Source organism: Macrosteles quadrilineatus, unplaced genomic scaffold, assembly GCF_028750875.1.
Source record: "Macrosteles quadrilineatus isolate MER2022 unplaced genomic scaffold, UCM_ALF_1.0 Scaffold_5__1_contigs__length_97177068, whole genome shotgun sequence".
Classification (NCBI taxonomy): domain Eukaryota; kingdom Metazoa; phylum Arthropoda; class Insecta; order Hemiptera; family Cicadellidae; genus Macrosteles; species Macrosteles quadrilineatus.
The window spans coordinates 91,065,591-91,079,955 of NW_026542598.1; the positions used below are offsets into that span (position 1 = coordinate 91,065,591).

General features: G+C 34.5%; 1 protein-coding gene across 2 annotated transcripts in view; it reads left to right on the plus strand.

Moving 5' to 3' along the window:
• Positions 1-10,319, plus strand: part of LOC128994380 (lysosomal acid lipase/cholesteryl ester hydrolase-like) — a 29,952-nt gene extending 19,633 nt beyond the window's left edge. For both annotated transcript variants that reach the window (XM_054418916.1, XM_054418917.1), the window contains exons 2-8: positions 569-749; positions 2,164-2,278; positions 3,103-3,352; positions 4,471-4,623; positions 5,542-5,626; positions 7,694-7,839; positions 8,528-10,319. In XM_054418916.1, coding sequence (XP_054274891.1) covers positions 569-749; positions 2,164-2,278; positions 3,103-3,352; positions 4,471-4,623; positions 5,542-5,626; positions 7,694-7,839; positions 8,528-8,671 — 1,074 coding nt within the window. In that variant the 3' untranslated portion in view covers positions 8,672-10,319. The remainder of the gene's footprint in view (positions 1-568; positions 750-2,163; positions 2,279-3,102; positions 3,353-4,470; positions 4,624-5,541; positions 5,627-7,693; positions 7,840-8,527) is intronic.
• Positions 10,320-14,365: the final 4,046 nt, after the last annotated feature.

The following is a 14,365-nucleotide window of genomic DNA, read 5'->3' on the forward strand; positions in this document are numbered from 1 at the left end:
ATATTTTCATTTGGTTGTTTTTGACAACAGGAGATACTTATGAAAGTCTACCCATATGGGATAAGTTATAAGTTAGTTTAGAGGTACCGGTAGTGCAAATTTATGAACTAGACCTTTACACAGTTAAATTATTTTTGCAGATTTGTTCTCTTAACTAGACCCTGTTAAAATGTTCAATTTATCTCTTCATTGAACTGTCAATCTTCTTATTGGTGGCAGAGCAATCCTATCATTATCCCTAAGCTTACTTAGGCTACTGTACTAAATTTCATATTTTAAATTAGTCCTAACTCCTAAGCGATAGTATTGAATGTAGGCTAGACTGAAAAATTTAAGTAGGTAGCCTAAGCATGGCTCTATCAACAATCACATAGGCTACATACGAAGGGTATGCCTATTTCCGTCGCCTAATGTATTTCCAACCACTAAAATAAGCTGGCTTGCCAATGCGTAATACAATTCATAACCAATCTACAGTATTTATCACAGCATTAAATTATATGCCTATTCAAACCTATTCATAGACAGAATATTTGAATGAAATGATTTATATTCTGTGTCTATATAGGTGGATCTCATCCGGAGTCAGAAGTACAGTGCAGACGAGTACACAGTGAGGACCGACGATGGTTACTTGTTGGGTCTCACCCGGATACGTTCAACCGGAACTAAGCCTCCGGTGTTGATGGTGCATGGAGTCATAGCTGCCTCGGACCAGTGGGTGCTGCGTGGACCGGACCAAGACCTGGGTATGTATGGTTTAGAATGATTGTATTGTAACTTATGAGGCGGACTCAGGGTACTAGCACGTCAACCGAAGCTTATTGTGCATACCCAATTTGCCATTCAGTTGTCATCATTGTCATTCCCAGAGTTTGAAGGTGTTGCCTTAAATACCTCTGCGTCTTAAATGTCGTCAGACCTATCTATGGGTTGAACCTCTAGTCATCTTTGAAGGTCCTTTAGCTGAGAGTGGAATGACCGTTGTACCTTTAAAGTGCTTGGACACCCTTGTCTCAACATCTAGACCCACAGTTGAGCCTCTGGTCTTTGGGGCTTTTCTGTTTCTACCTGCGCCATTTGAGAATGAGGTCTTGCTCTGGATGAGCTAACCCCTAAAGTGTTGGTGATGCAACTTCTGGAGTTGTAACGAGGTTTTAGGTTCTGGTCGGGTTTAGGTTTTCTAGAAACCATAACGCTCACATCAGTGAATTGCTGTGTGAGGTTGAAGGTTGGACCCAGGCAGAGCTCCCCCATGCCCAGATAAGACTAGTTACTCCAGGAGATTGCCTGGTATCCTGGAGGCTCCGTAGGCACAACTGCTGGGGAGCCCGGTGGCATTCAACTCTTTGGCAGGGGTTGCTTGACACCACTGAGGTTTGATTGAAAAAGAAGCGAAAGGAAAGGAGAAGTGAAGGAGAGTTCATCAATAGGAATGTAAAGATGACAGAAGAGCTAGCAAAAGAAGAAGTATGCTGGTCATAGAATCCAGAACAAAGAAGAGGAGGAATCTGGGGATTGGCCACCTCCCCAAAGGATTGGTACCTAGGGATTGCCAGCCCATAAAAGGCCTCTCATGTAGTTGACAGACAAAATTACCCCTGAAGTGGTGTAGAGTGGTACGTTAAGTTGGAAAAAAAACCCTCTACTGTAGTTCTTTTTTCCAGGGGAACTAGGGCTGCAACAAATCAAAACTTAAGTTACCTAGATTCCTTCCTGTACCGTAGCTCTTTCTTAATTGAACTCCTATCACTGTTTCTAGCTTTCCCCATCTCCTGCTTCTTGTGGGTTCCAACCTTAAGCTTGGCAGCTAATTTTGTTGTAACTCTTCCTCAAGATGCAACCTTTCTTACTCTTCACAGATAAAAACTCTTGGGACTGATTGAATGTAGGTTATGAAGATGAATTTGGATTTGATAAATCACAATTTTAATACTTTACACTATTTAATGTATTTGACAACTTCCTGTTAAATTTGATCAAAAACAGTTTATTAACAAGGTCAAACAGTCAAGATTAGTGATTATACATGTTACAACTTCTGTGGGATTTGAAACAAACAAAAGACTAATTGACTAAGTTAACGAAGGTTTTATTTTATTTTTATAGTATCTGCAACAACTATGATCATTTTAAGTGACTTTAAAATTTAATGTTGAACAGCATTTATCCTGGCGGACCAAGGCCATGAGGTTTGGCTGTCTGACAACCGAGGGAACTTCTACTCTCGTAACCATGAGAAACTTACAGTCTCGGACCCACAGTTTTGGGACTACAGGTAGGTAAGATTAGTATGCTTGCTAAGAGCCAGGAGCTATTTTAATGTACACCATATAATTGCTATGTGATGAAAAAGCAGCCAACGGCAAGGAAAATTTCAATTTCAATATGAATTACTGGTAGGTCTAAGTATGAACTTGAATAAGATAGGCTAGGACAATTTTTGTAACAATGTCATTGTCTACGACAACCAAAGTTACAATCTAATACGAGATAAGCAAATAACAATTGAATACAGCAACAAAAAAATTTCCCCCAACATTGATGTATTAAAAAAAAAACAGCAAAAAAGTGTATTCTTACTACAATTGGGCCTGATTATGGCCGTGGTTACCTGGTCAAAATTGATGATTAATATCTTTTTATATATTGACTCACTTTTTTGAATATGCCTAGAAGTGTAATTTCATTGTGGAGGTACCGGTAGGCCTATATAATCTTTTATTAGATTTGGTACTATCACTATAACATAATTCTAACCAACAAGACTAATATTCAATCACCAAAAATACATTTTTTTACATTCAAAAGCTAGGCCTACAGATATTTTTTAGAATCAATCTAGTTAACATTTTTATAACAAACCAGCAAATCTGGACTGATTTTTATTTATTGGATGCATACAATGCTGACACTCTACAGTGTGTATTTTAACCCTAAGATGAGTGCAGTCAGTTGATGTTGATGGCTTTGTTAAGGTTAGCTGTGATAAGGCAAGACAATCTATTAATTCCCAACGATTAAGGATAGCTGAGTCCAGTTACAAAACCTAAACTTACTTTGTAGGAATCAGTTAAATGTCTGTTTTGTTGGAATTGTCAGTTTTCACGAGATGGGAGTTTACGATTTGCCGGCTCTGATAGACAAGGTACTCGCAGAGACCAACCAAACGCAGCTGTTCTACATCGGACATTCGATGGGAACTTCTGTCTTCTACGTGATGTGTTCCGTCAAACCCGAGTACAATGAGAAGGTGAAGATGGCCGTTCACTTAGCTCCTATCGCCTTCAACTTAAAGAAACAGATGACGTTTTCACTCAGAGTGTTGCTCCAGAATGTTTACAGGATTGCGGTAAGTTACATTGCGAAAACTCTCAGAATTAAAAAAATGAACGTACAATAAGAATAATTGTAGATTGAATTGCACACCTCCTAATAGGCTAGATTTATCGTCCTGATGAAACAGCTTACAATTTCAAGCCATGTTTCTCTTCGGTCTATGTATAAGGTTTCCATGTCTACTACCTACATATTTGTTTCTTATTATTCTACACAACATAAGGCCGTATTTACACCGAGTTATAACAAGTGTTTATAAACATTTTATGTTACCAACATTTCGTTATGACTTGTAACTTTTGTTATTAACATTTTGCCACTTCCACATCCTCACTTTCACGTCAGTTCCCGCAACAATGTCAACCGAGGACTGAGCAGTTTGATTTTGGCGCAGCAAAGGAAACCAAGAAGATTCTGCGTTTGTGACATGTTACAAGATTTAAAAGATGATGACATAGATCCTTTGTCGAGTGAGTTAGGTGTGACAGGAGCTTCTAGAATTTCCTACGTACATTTTTAAATGTACATTTAAAGATACAAATTCAAATGTACATTTTTTAGGCTTCAGACTTACTAAAAGAATTAAAAGTCTACTCGCGCTTTTGTTTGGTATGCCTAGTACCTGGCCAGAGTTGTGCGTGTGCATACCTAACTTATTACAGTAGACTCCCTCTTATCCGGACTCCTCAGGACTGAGGCCAGTCCGGATAACGGTTTTTCCTGTTAAAACGATGTCCCCAAAAACTCGTAAAAACGGACCGTTTAAATGCGAATTTGACTTAAATTTAGGAGAGCATTATATTTAGACACGTAATCACTGGTCTCAAATCTTACCCACGAGAACGGTCGTTTCAGTGCCACCCACTTTTTTCTGATCTAGTTCGGTTAAACCGATGTGCTGATAAAAATTTTATGTCCGGTTAAACGTGTCCGGATAAGAGGGAGTCTACTGTAATTATCTACTGTTATATTGCCACATTAAAGCTATGACTTTTTTCATTTAAATGTTTCATCAATTATTTATTTAATTTCCTATCTTGATTATCCATTATCAAATTATAAAGAACTAGGCCTACTTTAAATGATTTTTCAGTTGTATATTTGAATGTTTACCTGAATGACGTTTTACAGGATATACTGAAAAAGCAGAATTTATACGAATTCCTGCCTCGAAACAGGCAAAACTACTTGTTAGTGGACTTTGTGTGTTCTAATAACTACAAACATCTCTGTCAAGTTCTGGTCAGTCAGCTGTATGGCCCAAGTTGCGATCCTATCAAAACGGTAAGTCTTGAATTTGGTTTATTCTAGGCCTAGTCTAAAGTAAATGTAAAACAGATTTAGACCAGAGGTTAGCGTCCTACGATGTGAAGGTGGGACATAATAATAGAAAATAAAAAAACCCTTTTTGGTAAAAATTTTTCAAATAAACTAGTTAAAAGGTAATTAATCATCGCATATAACAATGGTCAGATTGCAAAGGTAGTAATAAATTAATGATATAGCACATGATAGCGACATATTTACTGTACTAGTTAGTGGTAAGTTAATTTAGATAATGGTGTCCTAATAAATCCTATTTGTCCTTGGAGCCTAGACGTTCTAACTCATAAAGTCAGATAAGTCATCTACAAAACACATTGTAAATTGGTTCTTGACCGTTGGAAGGTAAAATAAATAAATAAATAAATAAAACAATTGAAAAACTACAAAGGAAATTTCTAGTACCACAGTTTACTATATATTTAGATTACAATCACTCTGGTGTTTGAAAAATATTTTAGGACGGTAAATAACTGTTCAGCGATTGTTTGAAATTAACGAAATTAACATTGCTCTTATGACGAGCAAATCCATGATGGCCCTTAACTTCCTTTGACAACAATTCAAAACTACAAAGAACATGTCTAATCCCACAGTATACTAAACGTTTAAATTATAATCCCTTTGGTGCTTGAAAAAATATTTTTGGACGATAAATAATTCCTCAGCAGCTGTTTGAAATCATCCAAGATGGTCGCCAGCCTCCAAGGGGTCTTTAAGTCTAAGACAAACACTTCAAACATTTTGTAAGACTGTTGTTACTACCTGACAAAATTTGAGCATTGTCCATATTCAACTAAATAACCTCTGTTGTACTTCCTACATCAGGACTTTTAATATTTTATCCTAGTTTACTCAAATGTTATCTCCTTGTTCCAGGCAAAGATGAGAACTTACTTGAAGAGACTAATATCTGGAACTTCAGTCAAGACAATGCTGCATCTGTCCCACATATATAACAACAGTAAGTATAAACTCACACAGTAGCTAAGATAAATTTAGGTTTTTAAGCTCTAGGGATGGACGAGATTGGAGTTTTAGTTCGAGACGAGATCGAGACAGGATTTCCCTTTTTATACATAACGGGAAATGCTCGTTCGACATTTTTACCTGATTTTGTAACATTAAATTCCTACTGATTTATGACGGATTGTTTAAATACAAAAATAATAATAATAGGCAAGAATATTTAAAATCTTTTATAAAAAACATCAGTATAAAAAAAAATTATATTAATTATGCCTACCTTATTAAAAATAACTCTTGCGCTTAGGAAACATGGTGACTAGTTAGGATACTACAGTTTAACTTTGAAAAATACCAGATATATCGGTCTTGAACATCAGTTTTACTAGGTAATTATCAAGCAACAACTATTCAGTCTTGTGTTATTTTTAGAATGATATTGGAGGGACTTGTTTTGGCTATGAAAGAAAGAAAGAAAATACCCCCGCCGCAGCAAGCCTGATGCAGACTTAGCGAATTTCCATTTGCCTGATTGGATTTACACTAAAATGTTTTCTTAAAAATATCACATTTATTACCTATTTAAATAGTTTAACGATTACTTAGGTTTGCTGCAACAGGGAGGGTAAAAATGTGTTTGTTGTAAAATGTTAATACATACTGTAGTTTAGTAAGAAATTAATGTATTTTCCAAATTTGATCACAATATGTTCATAAACAAGCAAACTACACCAGTTTACTTATTCTCCATAAGAATAACATGGGAATTTTAAATTTAAATGTTTTTTTTAATTTCATCCGCAACCATTAGGCGCATAATAACGCTTCAGTATACTAAATTATTTGTTTTTTTAAGCTCTACAAAATGGTTACAAAAGAAATTGTGAAACTTTGTGTTTTTAGGGTTAAAAATGGGATAAACCTATTTTTACCCCATAAACCCCCCATTCCCATAGTCCGATCATGCGGTTTCGCGAACTCGTTCGAATAAATGCAGGTTTACACGTTTGTACCAAATTCCATCAAAATCAGATCATTTTTGATCGAGTTATCGTGGTAACGGACACACATATATATAAATGAATTTGAACGGATGGTGTTTTTGGCCTCTAAGGGACCTCAAAACAAAAAAGTAAATCGGTCCCGGGTCCAAGTCTTTCCATGAGTACTACGGTAATAGCTTATTCCCTATAATATAGGGATTTCCCATATTATGGGGAATTTACAAAAAGTGCTTTATTTTTTTAATTCATTTACACCCTGTTATATATAAACAAAAACAAAAAACACAAAAAACAATGACTTATTTATTTAAACCGTCTGTTTGGTTGGCACCCTGCTACATTTTTTAAAAACTGTAACATAAAGTAGCTATTTAACTATACATATTCAAATAACAAGTATTATTGAAATTCAGCTCGTAAAAAAAACTGATCATAAAATAAAAGCAATATTAATTTGTATAAAATACTTGTTTTGACTATGTTTACAGTAGTAAAACATCTCTCACACTGATTAACAATTAATTAAAGTAACATTTACATGTAAAGAATTAATGAAATAAGAACGGCTTCGTAAAGAAAACGCAACTACAACGTGCTCCGGTGTTGCGGGTATTGCATTGACTATCTGCAGGCGTTTTCAAAAAAATATTAATCTCTTCTCAAACAAATCTCAATCAAAATAAACCCTCTTCTCTTAGGACAAGATTTGAAATTTCTCAAAATATCGAGACTTGTATATCCCTATTAACCTCCAACGTTCTCGTAGTCTGCAGCATCAAACTTCTTCCCACCATCTTGCTTTGCACCTTCCAGTTGGTCTCCTTCCCTCAGGAGTATTTCTCAACAGGTTTTTGCTATCAAGTTCTTTTTTTTTCCAAATAAGTCCAGTTTATCTTTTGTTTAGGCCTAGGTGTCAGATTATGTAACCGAGATTGACAGTCAAAATTCCATCATCGAAGGTTTGACCAAATAACTTTATAAGGATCTTGTTTTCCAAAGAGGACATTCTAACCTTTTGATGGAGTCTCTCGCCTTATACAAAAAGAAATTGTTATTTCCAGGAACATTCGCCATGTTTGACTACGGTTCGACTTCCTTAAACAACCAGTTTTACTCGCAGGACCACCCCCCTCCTTACCCTTTGGAGCGAGTTACAGCTCCAGTCGCTCTGTTTTATGGAGACAGCGATGCTTTTGTGGATGAATTTGTAAGTAGATTTTAGTTGTGTAAGGCTATCAAAGCCATTCGAGTAACATTAAAGATGTACTCATTCTTTAATTTTCTGATGAACCAATACAGGTTGAACTTTATGTATGATTGTAGACAATCTAGAAGGTTATTCAAGTGATCTTTACTCATTGCTTATTGCAAGTAGTGAAACGTCCGATGATAGATTTCAGCTCTACAGTTTTATACCCTAGAATTTCCTACGAAGGATTGACATAGATGACGTCTAGATCGTGAGACATCTGTCATTGAAACTTGTTTTGAAATCCCCCCAACCACTATTTTTTTAGCTGTGTGATATTCCGTGGCTAAGTTCTACAGGACATCTGTAGTTGCTGGCCCACTTATCTAGAAAACAAGAAAAAATATTAGTCCCTGAAGACAAAGAAAATGTTTTACATATTTGAGAAATACTGCTTCAACAATGTGAATGATAATTTATCTATTTTGTGTCAAAATGGAGATAATGTAATTAATAACATGTAGGTTAATAGTTAATAAGTTCTTAGTGTAAACAGTATTTTCAGGCAGGAAAAGAAGTACTGTATGTTGTTTGGTGATGTAAATATTGCACCGGGTTCTTGCTGTAATGTATATATAGTCATGGTATACAGTACAGGTAAAAATGTGTTAATTTAGATTTTATTAACTTCATGGCTTTGTTACAGTCCATCAGTCAACTTAAGAATCGTCTTCCCAATGTCGTCACGTCAGTCGCCCTACCCAAGTATAACCACATCGACCCCCTGTTTGCGGAAAGTTCTCCGAAACTACTGTACAAGAAAATAGTCAAGCTATTTGATAAGTCGTAGATAATTTATACAGCTTTTATACGTATTGATTGTAACTAAGAAAAATAGCAGTTGACTGCTAGACTTAGACACAGCGAACTCTTGATAATCCGATACATACCTAACCAACAGCCATAATTCTACAAATAGTTAATTTTTAATGAAGAAAAAAACGAATAAACTTTTGTAACTGTGCAGACATTGACCAATGATTTAGCCGTGTGTGTTTGATTATTGAGAGTGTGGAGTTAACACGTTGAGTGCGGCATACCTTAAAACAGGCGCTCGCCAATGGCGGCGAGGCGCGGGCGAAGCCCCGACGCGGCACCAAAACATCAAACACAATTGGCATTCAAATATTTCAATCAGACGAATAACAAAAGAGCAGCGGTGATTGTACTGCGTTACCCCGAGAGTGGACGTAGTTCACTGAAACACCCAAAGGTAGCAGCACTGCCTGGGTCAGTAGTCAGTGTCTTTGTAATGTGGCTTGAAGAGAGAAAATCCTCGAAACCGGGACAAAAGCATTTTCAGACGGGATTTTACGGGAAATTTTAGTTCCAACCTACACCAAAACAAAGCTCAAAATCTAAGCTACAGACTAGCAACGATTATAACGTTCCCCGGCAATAGCTGAGCTCATACTGAACTAATGTTGTGGGTGTGGCGCGACTACATCAATTGATGTAGGCCGATAGGAGCGCTAGTGGCGCGACTACATCAATTGATGTAGGCCGATAGGAGCGCTCAGCACTCAACGTGTTAAAGAGTATGTTGGATTATCGAGTGTGTCGCATTATCTAGTGACAGCTGTAAATATTTTAGATTTTAAAATGGTATGTGCTTTAAGCACTCTTATACCCATTGATTAAGTATAATAATTACATAAAATGTAATGCAATAGGACAAGCTGAATCCCAGTGGCTAAATTTTGTATGATGGGTTTTTAATGAACAACTAAGACTAAGATTAACGATTTTCTAACAGTAAAACAACTAACTGTCCAGTGTAGGGGTTATTGTAATATTTCGATGAATTTTATAACCAATCATGTCTTCCATTTTTCATAGCTTCTTGGCATAAAAAGTTGTGACAGTTTAAAGTGGTTTGAAAGCTAATACATCTTTCAAACCACTTTAAAACTCTCCATTAGTTGTAGTTGTAATTCGTGTGATATTTTTTAAATTTAAATTATCTAAAGTGCAAAATCTAGTTAATTACCCCTGTTAGTTAGTTGCCCCTGTAGTTGAGTTACTACGCTAAATATATGTCTGTGATCAAAACTTTACCTTAAGAATTGTATAGTAGGTGTAGCTGTAGTGAAATAAGTAGTTTCTAGATATTTAGTGGCATTTTAGATTCGGGTTTTGACTCAGTAGTTTCTTAACAATTATTATAAAAATTTAGGGCAAAATTTGTAGAAATACGCTTCCCCTATTCCCTAACCTAGCCAAACAATTATTTTTTAATTAATTGATAATAGCAATCCTATAAGGATTTGTAATAGGATTGCTAAGGTAAGACCTTACAATCATTAATTATATATAAACAATCTAGAGGCTAAAATTATTGAATTATTTTTTAGTTGTTGTAAAAAGTTGATCAATTTACAATTTAGGAAAATTGCTTTGTTTTAGTATCATATTAGATAAAAAATACAAAACAACAATCCCTCAACAAGGACATCAAATCTAATAACTTAAACTGAAATTTTACAGAAATAATTTAATATTTTAGTCTCTTTATACTACTGTATTTTATTAATATGATTTGGATTTGTCATCAGTGTATGTTTAGAAGGGTCATGTTAATGTTGAAATGACAATATATTATTCTCTCTTACATGTGGTTTTTACTTTCTCATTTTGGCCTTTATACATAGTACCACTGTGGATGAAGTATTGTTTGTAAAAATTTTTTAAATCCTAGTTTTGGCTAGAAATATCTGTTTTGGGTCCCCCTGGAACACAAAATGTGGTTTTCGATGTCTGTGTTGTTTATGTGGGGATGTGTGACAGCCTGTGGTCCTGTGGTCCGATTTTGATGAAATTTTGTACGTACTAATCCATGATGTTCAAGATTTTTAATTTTTGGAAATTTTAAATTAGGATAAAAAAAAACATAAAAAACAATGAAATCAAATTTTTACATAAATGACTCATACTATTTTGAATAAAATTTAGTAGGCTATGTACTTTTAACTCCAATCAAAATTGTATGACCCATGATGGTGTAAAAATCCCATTCATAGTTTTCCTTCCGCCTACTATAATAGTTGCTTTACCTTAAACAAGTAGCAGGATATGTAATTTTAATGTAATGGTAATGGGAGAAATTATCATAATGTGCAGTTTGATGGCACCGTTTATTTTATTTACTGACTAGCTGTACCCGCGGGCTTTGCCCCGTTTGAACTTCATAAGTGAGCTCGTTCGCATGGCTCAATCACGTCCTGGTTGAAGTTCGTTCGCTACGCTCAATCACTTTTAGGTTGGAGCTCGTTCGCTACGCTAACTCGCCTTTTGGTTGCAAATTAGCTGTTGTCATAAATGTAAAAGAAATAATAGTGCTGCACCCTGTTGGTAATCCTTGTAACTTTAATCCTATTGAACATCATAGAACAGAACCAACTTGTTTAATTAAAACAGCTGTTAAGATTCATTAATTCCATTTAAATATGAGTAGTCATAAGGTTAACATGGGAAACTCCAGAGCCACTGGGGCGGAGCCCGAGAGTCCGATCAGAATAAAAACAGCTTAGTTTTCCTATTTAATGCCTAAAGAATCAGTGTACCAAATTTCAGCCTCCTAGGTAAATGGGAAGTAAGAGACTTAGTGATGAGTGAGTAAGTCAGTCAGTCAGTCAGTGAGGGCTTTGCCTTTTATATATATAGATAAACCATTGACGAGTTTTGTGTTGCATAAGATTCATATTTGCCATAAGACTGCATCTTATGGCTTTTATCTTGTACTTTTTCTGTAAGCTATGCACAGTTAGGTTCATTGCAACTTAAGGGTGCGCTCTACCCCTGCCTTTCAAGTAAACGCAAGAATCTTGGGCAACAGTGTTTCCGAAAGAAACATTTCAGTAGAATCAAAGTTAAGGTGTCATTTTAAAGAGGATTAAATGGTCCAAAATATGGTGGTTTCAATACGTTTACTATCGTACCATAAGCCTGAAAATCTTTTGAATGTAGCCTAAAAATGACAATTTTAAACTGCTGCAGCTTATTATAGAATCATTACTTTAAAATTCTGAAACCCGGATTGCAAAGGTTGTTCCTTGTTCTTGAAAACCCCGTTTATTGTTTTCACTCGCATGTATAGGTAGCTTACAAAGGCAGTTGCCGTGGACCTCTGCAACTAGCAAATTTGAATCTGTAACGTATCGTACCTACCGAATGCAACATCGTACTGAGAAATCTGAGCTGAGGAAGAGCACACCCTTAATATTTCAGTAAAAATTGAAAACTGGTTTTGTTGGGTTTACAGAGTAAAATATACCCTCTACATACATAAAATTCAATTATATAAAATATGACGGTAAATGTCAGTAAAATGTCGTGCAAAACACTTCATTTTAATCGTGAGTTTTTTGTTAGCAGTAAAACCTTCAAACAATGGTGTAAAATTTTGATGGTCGCTCTTTTTGTCAAATTCCTCTATTTAAATTTAATTAAGTAAATTGTTTTCTGTAATATTATGTTTAAGAAATATTAGTCTGAAATATAATTTTAAAAACTTTGAATACCCGTTTGATTGTTATTTTGACACCTGCGCCCAATGATAATCAAATAAGCAAAATTAGTGTTGATTTTTTCTCAAAAACACTTAGTTTGACGTTTAAAGTAAATTTTATTTAATACATTATACCCCATGGTGGTGGGGTTCTTAAAAAGCCCTTTGTCAAAACAGTACTAAAACATTGAAAATAATTAGGCCCTACATTAAAAAGAACTATTCCTTGCTTCTAGGCTCTCTGAAATTGTTACCAGATAACAAATGAATACGCAATAAAATGTCAATAGATTGTCTTTAATTGAATATTCATATATACAAAATCTTAATATAACATTCATAAACCTAGATCTTAGTGAACTGTTCGGAAGCACCATCACTAACATCTCATACATCGTAACACATTAAACATCTCCTACTTTCCAAACATTTTATATACGATTTATTTATTGCTTATTATTTTCAATAGTCCAATACTCCCTAATATTGTCATAGTATTCTATGTAAGAATACTTATTTTTAGGAACAACACTTCCAAAATAAAATCAAAACCCAAGGCTTTATTGGTGTTGATTGCTAAAACGAATTGCGGTAAGCTAATTTAGGCTATTCCAGATTATAAATTACCATTAAATATTGTTTTTCCTTTAAATCTTTGGTAAAACTTTTAAATTATACACAATAATAAAATACATAAAAAAGTGATGCAAAAAGCTCAAATATCCTTGACGGATATTTCAAAACAACTTAATCTAAGTACAATGATTAAATCATCATAGTGCACAGAGTTTTAAAGTTTATAAAATTTACAAAACTTTTAAAACACTGTTAACAATACATACCAACGGGGAATTTGCGATTGGAATGTAAGGTTAAAGGTTATAGTCATCGAGCACATTTAAGGCAAACAACGCTTAACGATGTGATAAAAAAATTACTATAAACTAAACAAGTCAATTATAACAATCTACTATATTTACAATAAACTTATAAACGGATACAATACAAACGAGTTTGATATGGCTTAAGTACACGGAATGTAGACGTTTAAACATACATTTGGAGCTTATGTTCCAAGTGTTCAGGAATGTTATCAGAGATAAGTTCTAGATAGGTTTAAATACATAGACAGTTAGTTTTAAATGCACAAATATTACACTTTTATAAAATGATAAAAGTACCAGCCCATTGAAAGCATCAAAACTAAGATTAAACAATATTAGTATTTTATCAAGTAGTAGTACAAGTAATTATCAAATTTTTTTCTAAGTTTTTGAATTTTATACTATGAACATAACTTCAAAAATGTCAAGATTAAAAAATTGAATTACAATAAATACTCTTACAAGCCACAAAAAGTTATTAGTAGGCAGTAAAAAAACAAGTGCAAAATTCTTTTCTTCAGTTTTAATAGAAATGGTTGTATTTTTATTGCAAAACATTATAAGGGGAAAACTTCCCTTGATCATCATGTGATATTACAAAGAAGGCAAACAGGCAAATTTTACTACTTTAGTGAATAAATGTATTTTGGTCCTTCAATAGTTGATTTGTACTCAAGGGTAAAGAAACAGGAAACATGTTATGGAGCTGTTTTACATTGTTTTAGTCCTGATACTCAGTAGCCTATTAAGAATATAGGTAGTGAAAATACATTATATTTCCAGTTACCTGAGGAATGTAACCTGCTCGCCAACTGGCTTTGGACTTTGGGTGAACGTGACTTAAGCACGATTGATATACAAAAATAATAAAAGTATAATATTAACACCTGCATAAAGCATACCAGTTTAACAGTGAAGTTAAGTTGTTACCCTGCAGTTAACATTGTTAAGTAAAAAAGTATACATTGCTTTACAGATTCTACAGAGAAGCTTAATCTTTAGGCATCAAGTGAGTAAAAACGTTAAACTTGAACAACAATGAATAATGCAACAATTTGGAATGATTAAAATGTTTTAAATAATCTAAAAAAAT